Consider the following 13,992-nt stretch of genomic DNA (forward strand, 5'->3'; position numbering starts at 1 on the left):
GCTTTTATTGGAGGTCACGGGGTAAAGGGGTTGTCCAAGCCTGCGTGTACCAAATCCTGCTCCTGTGAAAACACACACACACACACGGTGACTAAAAAAAGCTCCTGCTGTCACAAAGTAACACATGGTCACCTGTCTTAACAGGGTATCACCCAAAACAATGCCTCTCACCAGTGGCAACGTGACATGTTTCTGTCAGCAACACTTCCCACACCGCCGCCGCTCAAAGCCAAGTGTGTTAAACAGTCAGCAATCTCAGCTCGTTGTGAGGTGGAACGTCCCCAACAAAGCGAGATGGGTCGACATGTTTCAAACAGGCAGGGAAAAAATCCCGGTTAAGCCTCGCCCCACAAAGACCCCAGTGTTCAGGCCGATGTGTATAAGCTGAGGCTGTGCAAGTTTATACAAGTCGTGGACTTCTGCGTTTTGAAAGACAACTGCGTCGGTTTGTAAGGCTGTTAAGATGTGACTTTTGCTGTGACTCTATTTGGGGCATTAGTGGGGGCTCAGGGTTGCTTAGGGGAGAATCATTTCTCCATATCATTGTTATGGTTAGCAACGAGAAAGAGACTGGTTTGGCAATGTTTTTGTTTTCGTGCTGTGTGCCAAGATTTTCAAGGTCTTAGTCAGCAATTTTTGCCTGATCTTGTTTTGAGAAATACTCTGACTGTGTTTCTGTTTCTTTCGCCCTTTTCCTTACTCCTCCCTCCTTCCATCCCTCTCCTTATCTTCCTCAGGTTCATTAACGCCAGGAGGAGAATAGTCCAGCCCATGATTGACCAGTCAAACCGTGCAGGCAAGTCTCCTATAGTTACTGTATTCAAGTCACGCAGGCGAAAGCCGTCCACACTCCATGCACCCAGAGGCCTCTCAGCTGGTAAATACAGGACTGATGCCCCCCATCCTGGAATGTCCAAAACCTCCAGGGGCTTCCCCCTTCAGTGTCGTGACTGACCACTAAAATTAAGAACCAAAACATTACAACATTAACAGCACCCATTAATCACCTTTGACGTGTCCTTTGGGGTGAGAAACTCTTTATTAATGATAAAATATAATAATTTGGCTGAAAATGAGTTAACGACGAGTGGATTTATTTCCTTAGCCTGTAAACAAAACTAGCTGTGTTCTCAGTAAAGTTTGCTCTTAACCCTTCCTCCCCCCTTTGGCCAGCCAGCCCTTCCTCCCTGGCTCAAACCAAAACATAAAGAGAACTACACCCTACACCCGTTTCTTTTTTTGGGTGACCGTTGTTTGGCTTTTTGGCTCCAGACCTGTTTTTACCCCCCCGCCCCCTCTCGCTCCTTTAAACTCCCCCCCTCAACCCTATTTGCGGCTGTTTCAGGGAGCAAGGGGAGTGAGCGGTCCCCCTGGTGCATGGCTTGGTTTGGACTGCCGTAAACTTTATTACCTGTAATAGGGGTCAGAGGTCAGGGTGGCATTAGGGGCGCAGTAAAGTTCAAAGGCATTCAGTGGGGCCGAGTTCTTGCTTTTGCTTGACTGACCCCCAAACAGCCTGAATCGAAGGTAAGTGGATTTCTATGAGAGCAGAACAATGGAGGCAAGCAAAAAATAGGAACCCTATCAGGTTTCACTTATCGTCGCTGCTCAGTTATAGGCAGTATTTATTAGATAAAGCATTTAGGGTAGGAGCAGATTCAGAGGCCGCTCAGCAGCTTCAGCCTGGAACTCATTTTGCTCTTTTGATCATGTGTATAATCAGACATTGATAGAAGCAGCAATTATGTTAAAGGTCACAAACATATCAGTGTTAAGTGCTTAAGTGTCCTTTTCTTTCATAACAAGTCATGATAAGTATTTTTTAAATAGAAAGAGTTTGGTTTCTTAACCTTTGCATTATATGGCAACAATGATTTGGATTTAAACTTATAGACTGAATCACAATGTTTATTCACAATAACTTCTGGGTAGAAACCCCCATGTGGGAAAAAAGAGATCAGGATCAAAGACACCACAGTTTCTGTTTTAGACAAACTTGCCTCAGTTGGTTAGTTTTTAGCCACCTAAAATAAGACCCACCAAAATAAATCAGTATCAGTTTAAGTGTACGCTGTATTTTTAATATTTTCACAGCTTCACCTTGCTGTCAGACAGCCTTTATTATATCAAATTCACCAGACTCCATTGACAAAAACAGCAATTTTTCTCAGCAGAACACTGGAGTTGCTGGTCTACCACAGCCTTGATTGTTTCCCGTGTAAGTTAAAGCACCTTAAATATTCAAATATAGTGTACACTTAGACTGATACAGATTTTTTATGATGTTTTGCTACGGCCCGTCCACAGCAGTACATTACTTAGCTTCAGTGATAACTTCAGCAAAGTAAATAAAACAGGCATAGAAACATCAGCTAGATTGGACCAAAGAGTTTAATTACATATCTTTAAATGTTACTGTTACAGCTGATAATGACAAAACTTCACTATAGGAATAAATTGCCAGTTGTCTACCTGGTAGTGACTGTTGTTAGCGTGACATCATAGTTAAAGGTTTATTGTGTTTTAAGCACAATATGTACAGGATATAGTGACAAACACAATGACCTAAACACAAAAACAACAAAACAAAAGGGGATGCCGGGGTGGTAGCTGAGGTTAAAGCATTTAAGTGTATAGATCATCAAGGCCAATTATGATATCTGTGTTTGCCCTTATTGTTTTAGGGCGTGCTCTATTTATCTCAGCTGATGTACAATCCAAATTTGATTGTCTTCTTTGGGTCAGAAAAAGAATCGTTACCATAAATGCTTTGTTACCATAAAAGTCTCGGGTTTGAATATTTCACTCAGCAAATGAAGAGCTGAAACAAGCTGATACACAACATACAGAGTTTAATGTGTGGTGTATATAATAAATGATGATAACAACCTTAAGAAAAAACTGTTAAGTAGTACAATAAAAATAATTTCATCAACACAGGACTCAGTCTTGTAAAAACGTTTTATTGGCTTTCCATCAGTCTTCGTGTAAACAGTTGTCACGTCATCCAGATGGCTCAGATCTCACCTTGGTGAACCGTAGTGTGTGTTGAACTCTCTCAGTCCGATCCCTATTAGAGCATTTAGACGCATTAAAAGTCTACCAGGGGCTTACAGTGCAGAGCCGGCTGGACAGACACGGAGCAGAATGACGCTGAAACGCAACGGCGGCTCCCTGTGCGTGCACCGGCCAACAGATGATCCCGCTTCGGCCACTGAGCCTTAATTAAAAGCACTAATTGACCACTCCGTCCCCTCCCTCCAATCCCTCTATCCCTCCCTCCCTCTGTCTCCTTCTCCATCCACAGTAAGTCAAGGAGCTCCCTACAATCCAGATGGCCAGCCGATGGGGGGCTTCGTCATGGACGGCCAGCAGCACATGGGAATCAGACCACCTGGTAAGGCTTTCTCTCTGCGTGTCTGTCCCTTTCTTCCCTCATCTTCCTCCTGTCTTTCTTTGCTGTCGTCAGCTCATTTTCGTGCCTTTGCCCTCCTTTTCCTCGCCCTCTTTGCTCCCCGACTCTGTGTGTCTCATACAGTATCTGCCATGTTGCTGGTTTATTCCACCAGCACACTCCATGTCTTTTCTCACACACAAGCACTTAGTGGAAGCTATACGGTCGCTGTGTGGTGGTTTAAGTGTAAGCCGGGCAGTATGTGCACCCTCAAACACAGCGACACACACACACACTGTACACTCTGCTGCCCCCCCCTCCTTCGACACACAAACCAGAACAGGTGTGGTCAATCACATTACACAACCATCTCCTTCCTCACTCCCACTCCCTTGCTCTCAGTCCCTCTCTCTCACGCCATCAGGTCTAATCCCAGAGTTTGTCCTTAAGCTCCTCTCCTCCTCCTCTATCCCCTGTTTTCTGGGATTCTCTCAAGTCTCTAACCCTATCTCACCCTCCACTCAAAGTCAGCAGGTTTGGATAAACTGTCAGGCTACTTAACCCCCCCCCCCCCCCCCCCCCCAACCACCACCACCACCACCACCCTTCTCCTTCACCACAACTTGCCCTGCCAGATTTAAGCCATCGCGCTCCTCTGCTATGTCGTCTGTCGAGTTAGTTTCACAGAAAAACCATCTCTGGGATTTACCTCAGTGTTTTCCCTTTCAGTCTGCAAACATTTTCCTGGTTACATTCGGTCGCAATAACTTAAAGAAAGCATAAGCATTTGTGGTATCTTTAAAGTGGAAACAGACATGCTTTAACTTATATTTGTGAAGTAAACATTGATTGCAAAATGTAACGGCTGTAGGATAGTGACACCATCATCACTTAGACTTGCTTTCACTCTGCAAGTCTGTCTGCCACTGGGTACAATCTCCCGGGAAAATGAAAGCTTAATTTAAGGCAGAAAGGAAGTGCGTAAACCATTGTGCAACCAAAACAGAAAGAGGTAGCACTTTTGTTTTCCCAGCTACCAAAGAGTATCACTGTAAGGTCTTTGCAGTTACCAACCCAGAAGCCGAACAACTGAAGTAACCAGGGAAAACAAAATGCTGTATGTCCTGTGTTGCTGGTAGTTGCTAGGCTCTGAGGAAGGCGATCCGGTTGTCTTTGTGACAGCGGCGCCGACAGTAATACCACAAAAAGTTGTCTGTTACCACTTTAAATAAACTGTGACTTCACTTTAAAATGCTTTGACATCTTTTACCATGGTTTTGTGTTTTAATTCACTCCCTGTGTGTTTCTCAGGACCAATGGGTGGAATGGGCATGAACATGGGCATGGAAGGTCAGTGGCACTACATGTAGCCCCGCCCCAGTCCGACCAATCGCAACACAAAGGGGGATGTAAGTACACATGGACACAGATTTATTGAATTCAATGCAGTAGAGGCATGTTTACAACATTCTGAATGGGGGTCTCAGAGTTAGATATACAGAACAATATTCATGGACAAATTTACAGCAGATCAGTAGGTGCGGATCTGTTTTTGGATTGCGATTTAACGTGTTTCAAAAATGGAATCTCTATTTTGCACAAAATAATTATGAAAATATTTAAGTTATGGGAGTTTTAATTAGCACAAGTCCTTGTTTTTGCAAACGGCTACAATCCACACTGATATTTGGGAATACTTTTGTACTTTTTTATGTGTTTGAATAGTTTTTCCCAGGCGGATTTTTCTCTGTTACTCTCTCTGTAACTGTTCCACCCTCGGTCTAGTGATAAGAGCCTTTGATCACAACCTTGTAATTCTTTGTGTATGTAATGTGTGTGTGAGTGTGTAGCTGTTTCGCTGTCTCACATATCCAATAGCTACAGGACGAAACATCCTTCATATCAGGGAGGAGAGGAAAGAAGAGAAGGTTGTCAGGATAAAAAACAAGGCAAAGTGAGGAAGAAAGGCAGAGGGGGGAGATAAAACTACATAGTTTGAACACGTGTGGGTGCATACGATACACAAATAACAATAATTGATGGTAATGAATGACGTGAACACATTTTGAATGTTTGAGTATGAAATTTAAAATGACTGAAAATCAAACAATTGTGTAATGTTAAAAGTATATTTTTATGAAACATATATTCTTAGTGTGAGTGTGTGTGTGTGTGTGTGCGCCAAACAGATAGGAGGAGAAAGAAGGTGAATGGGGCAGAGAGGAAAGAGGAGGAGAGGAGTGATGAGAAGGAAAGAAGGCGGGGACGGGTCGGGACAGGGGAGGTGGGGATGAGATAGGGTGGAGTAGGGGACTAGGAGGGTGGGGTGGAGTTGGGGGGGGGCAGGTAGGACGTTGCCATGGCAACAGACTGATTGGCAAAAATGTAAGCAGTCGTCGCTGGTGCAAGGAGAGGGAGAGAAGTGAGCGCCCCTTAAGTGTCATAAATCTGCCGGGTTGCTGTTGATGCATGAGCCACATTAATACACACACTAACCAGCTAGAGGAGCCCCCCCCCCCCCCACCAACTCCCCCCCTCCTCTCTCTGTCTTTCTAATGCTCGCTCTGTCTCACTCCCTCTTTGTGGTTTTTCTCACTGTCAATTTTCCTCCTATCTCTTTCACACAAACACCTTTTTTCTTCTTCTCTTTAATTCTCTGCCTCTCTCTCTTTCTCTCACCTCCTCTCCTCCCCCCTCTCCCTCCCTCCCTCTCGCCCCAGGGCCAAATAGACTCCCACATAATTCTGGATGTATACAGGCTTGGTGTTGTCACAGTGCACAGTGTGTAGAAAGTGGCTACGGGTCCAATTGTTGTGAGAAAAATCATTGTTTAGTGTGTGTGAACCTGTGTGTATACCTGTGTGGGTGCATGTATCTCACATACAAACATTCATATGTGAAATACATGCATTTGCACATGTGTGGGTGTGTGCACGCGTACAAACGTGCATGTCTGTCTAACTGTGTATGTGTGTGTACGTATGTGCATGTGTGTGTGTATGGTAATAGGATTACTCCTGGCACAGGGAGGGGACACAAACTAGTGCAAAATGGAGGAGGTAGCCAGCAGGGTATGGAGCTTAGCTGGGCCTAATTGACTAGATCCAAATTAAATATGCCATCACCAGAGGTGTGACCAATGGATTTGACTTATTCAGTTTACAAAAATAGAGACCATTAACCCTCCACAGAATGTGCGTGCATGCACGTGCGTGCGGCGATGATAATATTCCGCCCTTGTTTCTGTCACAAATGTCCACGACCAAAGCAAAGAAAGAAAATCTCACATCGAATGGCATCTTTCAGGTTTGAAATGCAGGGAGACATGGTAATAGAAAGGCTGTGCTTTCAGAATGAGTCGTGTGTGTGTGTGTGTCTGTGTTTATGTGTGTGAGTGTGTAAACATGAGGGCTGGTTCGCCATGTCCAAGCTGCCTCTTTCCAGCAGCTGCTAGCCTTCCCAGCAGACCTTGCTTTAAACAGCCTCAATTTGCCTGCTGAATCTCGTAATTGGGCCACCAGAGGAATCCTCTGCGAGACGGGCAAAGCACAGAGAGGACGAGTAGACAGCGGAAGAAAAAAGACAGAGAGAGAGGGGTAGACAGAAAGAGGGAGGGGCGGATGAAGAGATGGCGAGCGAGAGAAGCGTAAACGACAAGAGGGAGGGGGAAGAGGGAGTAAAAGGAGGGAGGAAGGAAGGAAAGAGGAGGAGGGAGGGAAAAAGATAGAAGCTGGGAGAGAGATGGTGACAGAAATATGTCGACTCTTCCTCACGACTAGTCAGTCTTTTACAGCTTCATTAGCTAGCCGTTGCTAGCTGCTAGCTTGCCTCCGTCAAATATTGCTACTTTCCTTTCTAGGTCAATTAAATGTAAGTGATGTCTTATATTCTTTCATGACCAATTAAATTAATAGGTTATTACGGGAGGGGGGGAACGGTTATCTTATTTGATTACGCGAGCACAGGTTCATTATATTTTATAAGCAATTTTCATTAGCAGAGTTGAGGTTTTGTTACCGCGGGGCTAAATTGAGCGGTTATTGTGCTGGGGAGTGCTGAGCCTTGATACAGAAGGTGTGTCTAGCAGTCACACTGAAACATTAGTTAAAACTAAAGCCAATTAGTCCTGCTTAGTGAAGAGCGTTATGCTTTCCACCCAATGATGATTACAGAGCTTATATCCCCTTGTGAAACAATACACCTGTCAGCCGAGATGAAGCCCAGCAAGTGAAGCAGAAGCGAGCTGAGCCTTTGATAGCGACGAGAATGACTCTCGGATGACCCTTACCCCCTTTCCCTTCTTCCTCTCCCCTGCTTTCCCTTTTCCACGAAATTAGCCGGGGGTGGCCCCTGAAAACTGTAATTTTCAGTTTCAGGACAATAGTTATCACAGGGTGGAAGAATTAATTATGGCGCAGAGCGTATGGAATTTTTTCTGGCCCTCCCCACTCTCAGCTTTTCCCAAAATGTCGGGCAGAACGCTTGAGTGAGCGCTGCCTGTAACCCCTTTGCTGCCAGTCTCGGCTGGAGACCCTTTGTCCCAGGATTCATTGCTCCAATCATTAAGCACAAATTTGTTAACCTTCTGCTGGGGGGTCAAGATCCCTCCCCCCACCCTCTACTTCTCTTTCTGGTGGATGAACTTTTACTATTAACGAACATTGGGGAAAAAACAGGTCCCGATGGGGATTTTGTGCCCCCTCGTATTGTCCATGTGAATGTGTGTCCCTGTTGATTTGGCCCCTCTGGAATCCCCCTCGGAGTCTAAGAAAGGAGGCATCCAGTTCAATGTATTGATTGGCTTATTAAGTGAAAAACCTTATTAGCAATGTGTGCTCTTTCAAGCACGCATAGCGTTTATTAGAAACTTGACATGGATTTACACCAGTCATCAGGATGCTCTTGTTAACCAGGGGCACATATGCAAGCAGCAACTTCAAGTAGCAATCCAGCAGATTAGTGATTGTTCTGTTTTAACTTTTTTGTAGTAAAGGGTCATAGCTGTGGTGTTTAGTCACGTGTCAATCAAAGAGTGACTTGTGCTCTGTGGGTTTGCTGCTGAAGTTTTCTTTCTGTAACTGCAGGAAACATACAACATAATAATTTTCAGAAATTTACATTTCCATACAACTGAATAAGTTGTATGGAAATGTAATGGATCGCTGCTTTAAGCATGAACCTGGTCTGAGATGCATTAAAGGAACACTCCACACCCAAATTGAACATTTGTATATCAATTACTCATCGTGTGTTACTCAAAATTTGGGAGGAAAACTTTGTTTTTCTTGCATACTACCATGGTGAACAGAGAATCCAAAAATGTTTAACTTTCATTCATGAGTTGAAGCAATCAGGGTCGGCATTTAACAACAGCAAAACCATATCAAAACATCCATTTCTGTCACAAACTCGTGCAGTATAACCCAAGTCTCATCTATACAGTTGTATGCTCAGTAGGGTTGGGTATTGTTAAGATTTTATCGATACTACTACCTTTATCGGTACTCTTATCGGTTCTTTTTCATTTCTAAATAATTGCTTTTTAGAAAATATATTAATTTTAAATGAATAAATTCAGAACAGGATCATTGAATATTTTGAATAAAACAAATTGATGTTTCTAGAGCAGCAACCGTAATTTTTACAACAGCAAAGTCACTGTGTAAATAATATTCCTGACATCACAATACTGAGTGAAGTCTAGTATTTATCAGTCAGTCCTCCTGTCCTGTGATTCACTGTGTGCAGGTAACAGTGCTGGTGTAGAGAGTTGGGGCTCTTTGTCTCAGACAGCAGCTAAGTTTAAAAGTATTTTAAGACAAGTGTCAAACTAAGTTAGTCTACATACAGACAGCTGTCATTTGAGCTTATTAGTAACAATGCGCTATCAGCCGAACAAGTGTGCTGTCGTTGTGTAAGACATAACGTTAGTGTCGGTGGATGAGAGACTGTGGACAGAGCATATTGAATATCACTGTCTACATGTATTGATAAATTATTGGCTTCTTACTCGCTAAGGTTTAATGTCACTTACAGTAACGAGTGTAGCTGCTGTCAACTCGAGGCATTTTTGAGTAATCTTCACTTTGTTTCCACCACGGCCGCTCAGCTGTTCACCGATTACCGTGTCGGTACTGTTGTTAAACGCGGACCCTGATTACTTCAATTCATGAAGAATGTTCGCCTTGTTTTTTGATTCTCCGTTCACAGTGGAGGAATGCATTAAAGAGAGAATGTTTTCCTTAAAAAATTTAAGGTAACACACAGTGTGTAATTGATATATAAATGGTCCTTTTGTGGGTGAAGTATTCCTTTAAAGCTAGCATCGCTAATGGCTCAGCGTGTCCTGCCACAGGTTATGTTCCACAATATAAAGGTCACGGGTTTGATGCCATTAGGCGCAGAAAGATATGTAACCATTACCACCTCACTCATTGAAAGGAAGCTAATTGAAGCCTGCACAGTTCACATAATAGCTCACCCTTCTCTTCCGCAAGCCGCACCTATTCTCCTGAGTAACCCAGGTGAAAACTGATGGATGAGGGAAATAACAAATGAGGGCCCTTACGTTCACTCCTCTGTTGTCCTCCCGCTGCACCTCATTGTCCTTTTCCCCGCCTGCCTTTGTGTCATCTGTAGTGGCCCTCTTGTGTGTGTGGCAAACGCGTGGACGGGCCCCGGGCGCTCTCAGGTGACGGGCGGCCGCGAGCCTCACCTCTCCTCTTTGGTTTTGACAACAATGACCGTGGTTCCTCAGCGGTGACTTCCCACCAGCGGAGATGGATGGCAGCTATTGTTGGCTGTAAAGAGAGGAATGTAGGGAGAGAAGAGGGTGAAGATGGATTTCTTTACTTCATATTTCATTGTATGAGGTGGTTTGAGGGCAAATGGCAGGCTACATCAGTTTAAGGGGTTTCAGTTGATACGTAACATGATGTTAAGATTTTGTGATTAAAGCTTTAAAACAACATTGAATTGTATTTCACATTAATACTAACCTGAAGTAGTTTAACTTGTGCAGTCAGACGCTGACTGTAATCAATCAAATGATAAATCAAAGGCTAATTTTAAGTTTCCTTGTTGTCCAGTTAAACAGATTATCCAGGAAATGTTAAGCGCAGGGCCTCGGTATCACTTCAAGTCGATCATGTGTGTTTGGTCTCTAAGTCCTCTCCTACTGTTAAAGTAGCATTACTGAGGGTGTAGGATTAACTCACTAAACCCTCCAATACTCTCTCTCCCTCTCTCATACATCCACACAGTCTTAGTGAAGGGCAGGCTCGGGTCTGTATTCTGACCCAGATTAGCACTCTGTTGGGTTTGCAGCAGTTGCCACATACTATACCGCTCCTGCAGGGTCTTATCAGCAGGTCCTGCCATGTTCATGTGCTATCGGCCTGAAAGTGTAACACGAGAGTCTGCTTTCAGAAGTCTGGTGTGATCTATTGTCGTATTTAATGAATGATTAATGACACCTAACTCATTCAACAGTTTTCTTTTGCAGTTAAATGCTCTCTGTCTGAGCGGTGGAGACAACATGCCGACTTGCTCAGAGCTTAATAACATTTGCATTACTTTGCACCGGAGTTTTTAATTTGTTCAACTTAATACATTAAGCAAATGTACATATCACTAAGAGAACCCTCGTCAACTCACAATTTTCACAATTTTTTGTTAAGCATTTAAAACATTGTCCCAAAAAATATTGTGTGCATTAAGAGCCCTTTATCACAATCTTCAACAACCATGGCAGATTTTAAATGCCACTGAAGTACGAGACACTTTGTGCTGTGTGGTATGAATGCGAACATGAACTTTCAGGCTCAACATATTGCATTAACTTCCTGAAGCTTTTACCTTCAACAAAGTTAAGTGGAAGCATATCTTGCAAGGTCTTGCGTTATCTTCTCAGACCTGGCGGGATCACAGCGTCTCTGGGTAAACAATGTCAATTTGGGCTATGTGTGGCTAGCACCGCTAGCAGCAGCAGTCGTCATTCCACGCAGGTTAACATCCAAATGCTGGAGTTGAATGTGGTTGCGCATTGCTCCAGTTTTTTTCTGACACAGCCTACATGCTAACTTGCCAAACCACGCTGGTTTCGCAAGAGGACATCTCTCCTATTTCCCACTGTGCTGTTTTGAAACTACTCAAGCATTACCGCGGGGAAGGGGGCTGCTGTCTGACGGCTCTGTATCCCCCACTAGTGGCGGGAGGCTGCATGACAGCTAAGCAGCCTTGTACACAAATAAAACACTAATTGGTTTAACCGACTAATATTTCTGTCGCTTACTAGCAAGGGGGTGGATGTTTAATAGTTGAAATGTCTAATCGCGCGCATCCCTAATTATGAAGTACTGTTTATTGCTGTAGAGTGAGTGAATAACAGACAGCTACTTGACAGAGACAGCAAACTAGCTCGACGACATGGCCAAACACAAGTATGACACTTGATATACTAAACTGTGTGGACCTTGAACTAATGACTGAGGAGAAATCTGGACCCTGTGAATGGACCAGTTGGAAACCACTGCCATAGAGGACAAAACTGACTATGTTTATGTACACAAGTTATTCTGGTTTATGCCCTTATTCCAAAACATACAATAGTCCTGTAAGCTGTCTACATGGCTAATGTAAATGAATATTCAAATAATATCCCTGTTTACAGGCAGCCATGCATCTTTTGATTAGCGTAAAATGCTCCCATGACGTATGTCCACAGAAATAGAATAAATAGAGAGTACATTGAAGTTTTTGCCGTGATAAGGTGATTGTTGTTAGTTATGGTGAAATACGTCTGTGGGAAGTTTGGAATTATTCATAAAAAGCAACAGCTCTGACTTGTTCTTCAGAGGCAGCTACAGTACATCATGTTTCATGCTATTTCTATGCATACATCCTGCGGCTATGATGTGTATGAATATCCAAAACCCTGTTGATATCCAAGTCTTTTTTATAATGATTAAAAGTAGGTGTTTTTCTCCTTCCGACCAGAATTGTGTGCTTTTCTTTTGGGCGTGTATCGTTACCCCAGCCTTTCAAACTGTTGGTGAGTTGGTTGGTGTAGGCTACAACCATGGATGCATAATCAGAACTCACAGAGCTGGATGTAAACAGGTAAGAGGTCATGTGTAGCAAACTTTGGTGAAAACCCTGACTGAGACGCATATTCCCAGTGCCCTGTATACATCTTAAAGGAATGCTCCTAAAAACAGAATAAGACCGGCATATCCCACGTCTTAATCGGAAAATGCTACATTCAGAATAAGGTGCAATTTCTAATATCCAAACAGTTTTCTGAATTTGATACAGGTCACATAAATAGCATACTCCCTTTAGGTATTCTGAAATAGACCTTACTCCAAATGTTGCTTTTTCAGATTGACAAATGTGGGATATGTCATTGTTATTTAGGCTTTAGAAGCATTGGAAGCATTCGGAATATGCATCTCAACTGGGAGTTTTCCCATAGTTTGCGACACATGGCGTCTTGCATGTTCAAGTGGGATTTATAGTTGTGCGGCAGACCCTAAGCCGTAGCGTACACATGACGCAGATGCTGTTGTGAGCATTTACACTTGTGTGGTGGTGTGTCTAAGTCACTCTGCAGTTACACCTCCAAAACACTAGTCAGCGGTGCAGGTTTCTGTGAAGTGCTGTGAAGTTCAGTTGATTCTACTCACACTTTAAACATGACTTAATAGCGACAATATCAAACACAAGAACACAAATCAGCTTCACTATAACTCGCAGCATTCACAGACAAACACTTGTCTTTATCTGGACACATTTTCCCCACAAATACAACATGCTAAAATAGTACAAGCCTATGGCATTTTACATTGTATTAGCCTAGCGACAAGCGGAGACTTCCTCTGCTCACATGAAGCCAAGATAAATCACACACAAGACCTAAAATACTTCAGCTTACAAAAATATACAGGAGGACTGCGTCGCTACAAAGTGTAGTTACATTTCTGGGGAGGTGCACGTCAGGCTAAGCGGGCAGGCAGCTACTTAACAGAGACTAGCTCAATGACATGGACAAACATGATGCTGAACTGATTCAACTCTGTGGACCTTGAACTAGTGACTAAGGAGAAATCTGGACTCCGTGGCTGGACCAGTTGGGTAGAGATGCATGCCCAAAATAAAAGCCCATATTCCCAGTTGGAAGGAGAACCCTACTTTTAAATATTATGAAAGACTTGGATGTCACCAGGCTTTTGGATTTGTGCAGATATGGCAACACTTACCTGCTGAAAAAGGTGACTGAAGGAATTGAAGAAGGAGGCTGTGTTCACACGTTCCAACAAGTCCGCCACTGCTTGAAAGCTTTAAACTAAACTGTGAAGAAAAATGAGATACAGTATGTTAGGGCACGTTAATTGGAATATGCATGGCTGCAAGTAAACAGGAATATTGCCTTTTTGGAATAAGAATAATTGGAGCATGTAAACGCAGTCAGTGATACTGTCTGGGTAGAAACTTTAAAATGAATGCTCTCTCTGATCAGCCATCACAGACTCTAAAGTCTGTTGGCCAAAGGCAAACTCTCATTTACGTGATGCAAGCCTGACCATTGATTAACCATT

General features: G+C 43.3%; 1 protein-coding gene and 1 long non-coding RNA gene across 2 annotated transcripts in view; one reads left to right on the plus strand and one right to left on the minus strand.

The window, feature by feature from the left end:
• Positions 1 to 13,992, plus strand: part of LOC126406504 (homeobox protein Meis1-like) — an 89,838-nt gene that overhangs the window by 74,871 nt on the left and 975 nt on the right. The window contains exons 10-11 of the mRNA XM_050070809.1: positions 738 to 3,397; positions 4,706 to 4,803. Coding sequence (XP_049926766.1) covers positions 738 to 954 — 217 coding nt within the window. The 3' untranslated portion in view covers positions 955 to 3,397; positions 4,706 to 4,803. The remainder of the gene's footprint in view (positions 1 to 737; positions 3,398 to 4,705; positions 4,804 to 13,992) is intronic.
• Positions 4,817 to 13,992, minus strand: part of LOC126406513 (uncharacterized) — a 79,250-nt gene continuing 70,074 nt past the window's right edge. The window contains exon 5 of the long non-coding RNA XR_007571702.1: positions 4,817 to 13,744. This is a non-coding gene — a long non-coding RNA (uncharacterized LOC126406513). The remainder of the gene's footprint in view (positions 13,745 to 13,992) is intronic.

Source organism: Epinephelus moara, chromosome 19, assembly GCF_006386435.1.
Source record: "Epinephelus moara isolate mb chromosome 19, YSFRI_EMoa_1.0, whole genome shotgun sequence".
Taxonomy (NCBI): domain Eukaryota; kingdom Metazoa; phylum Chordata; class Actinopteri; order Perciformes; family Serranidae; genus Epinephelus; species Epinephelus moara.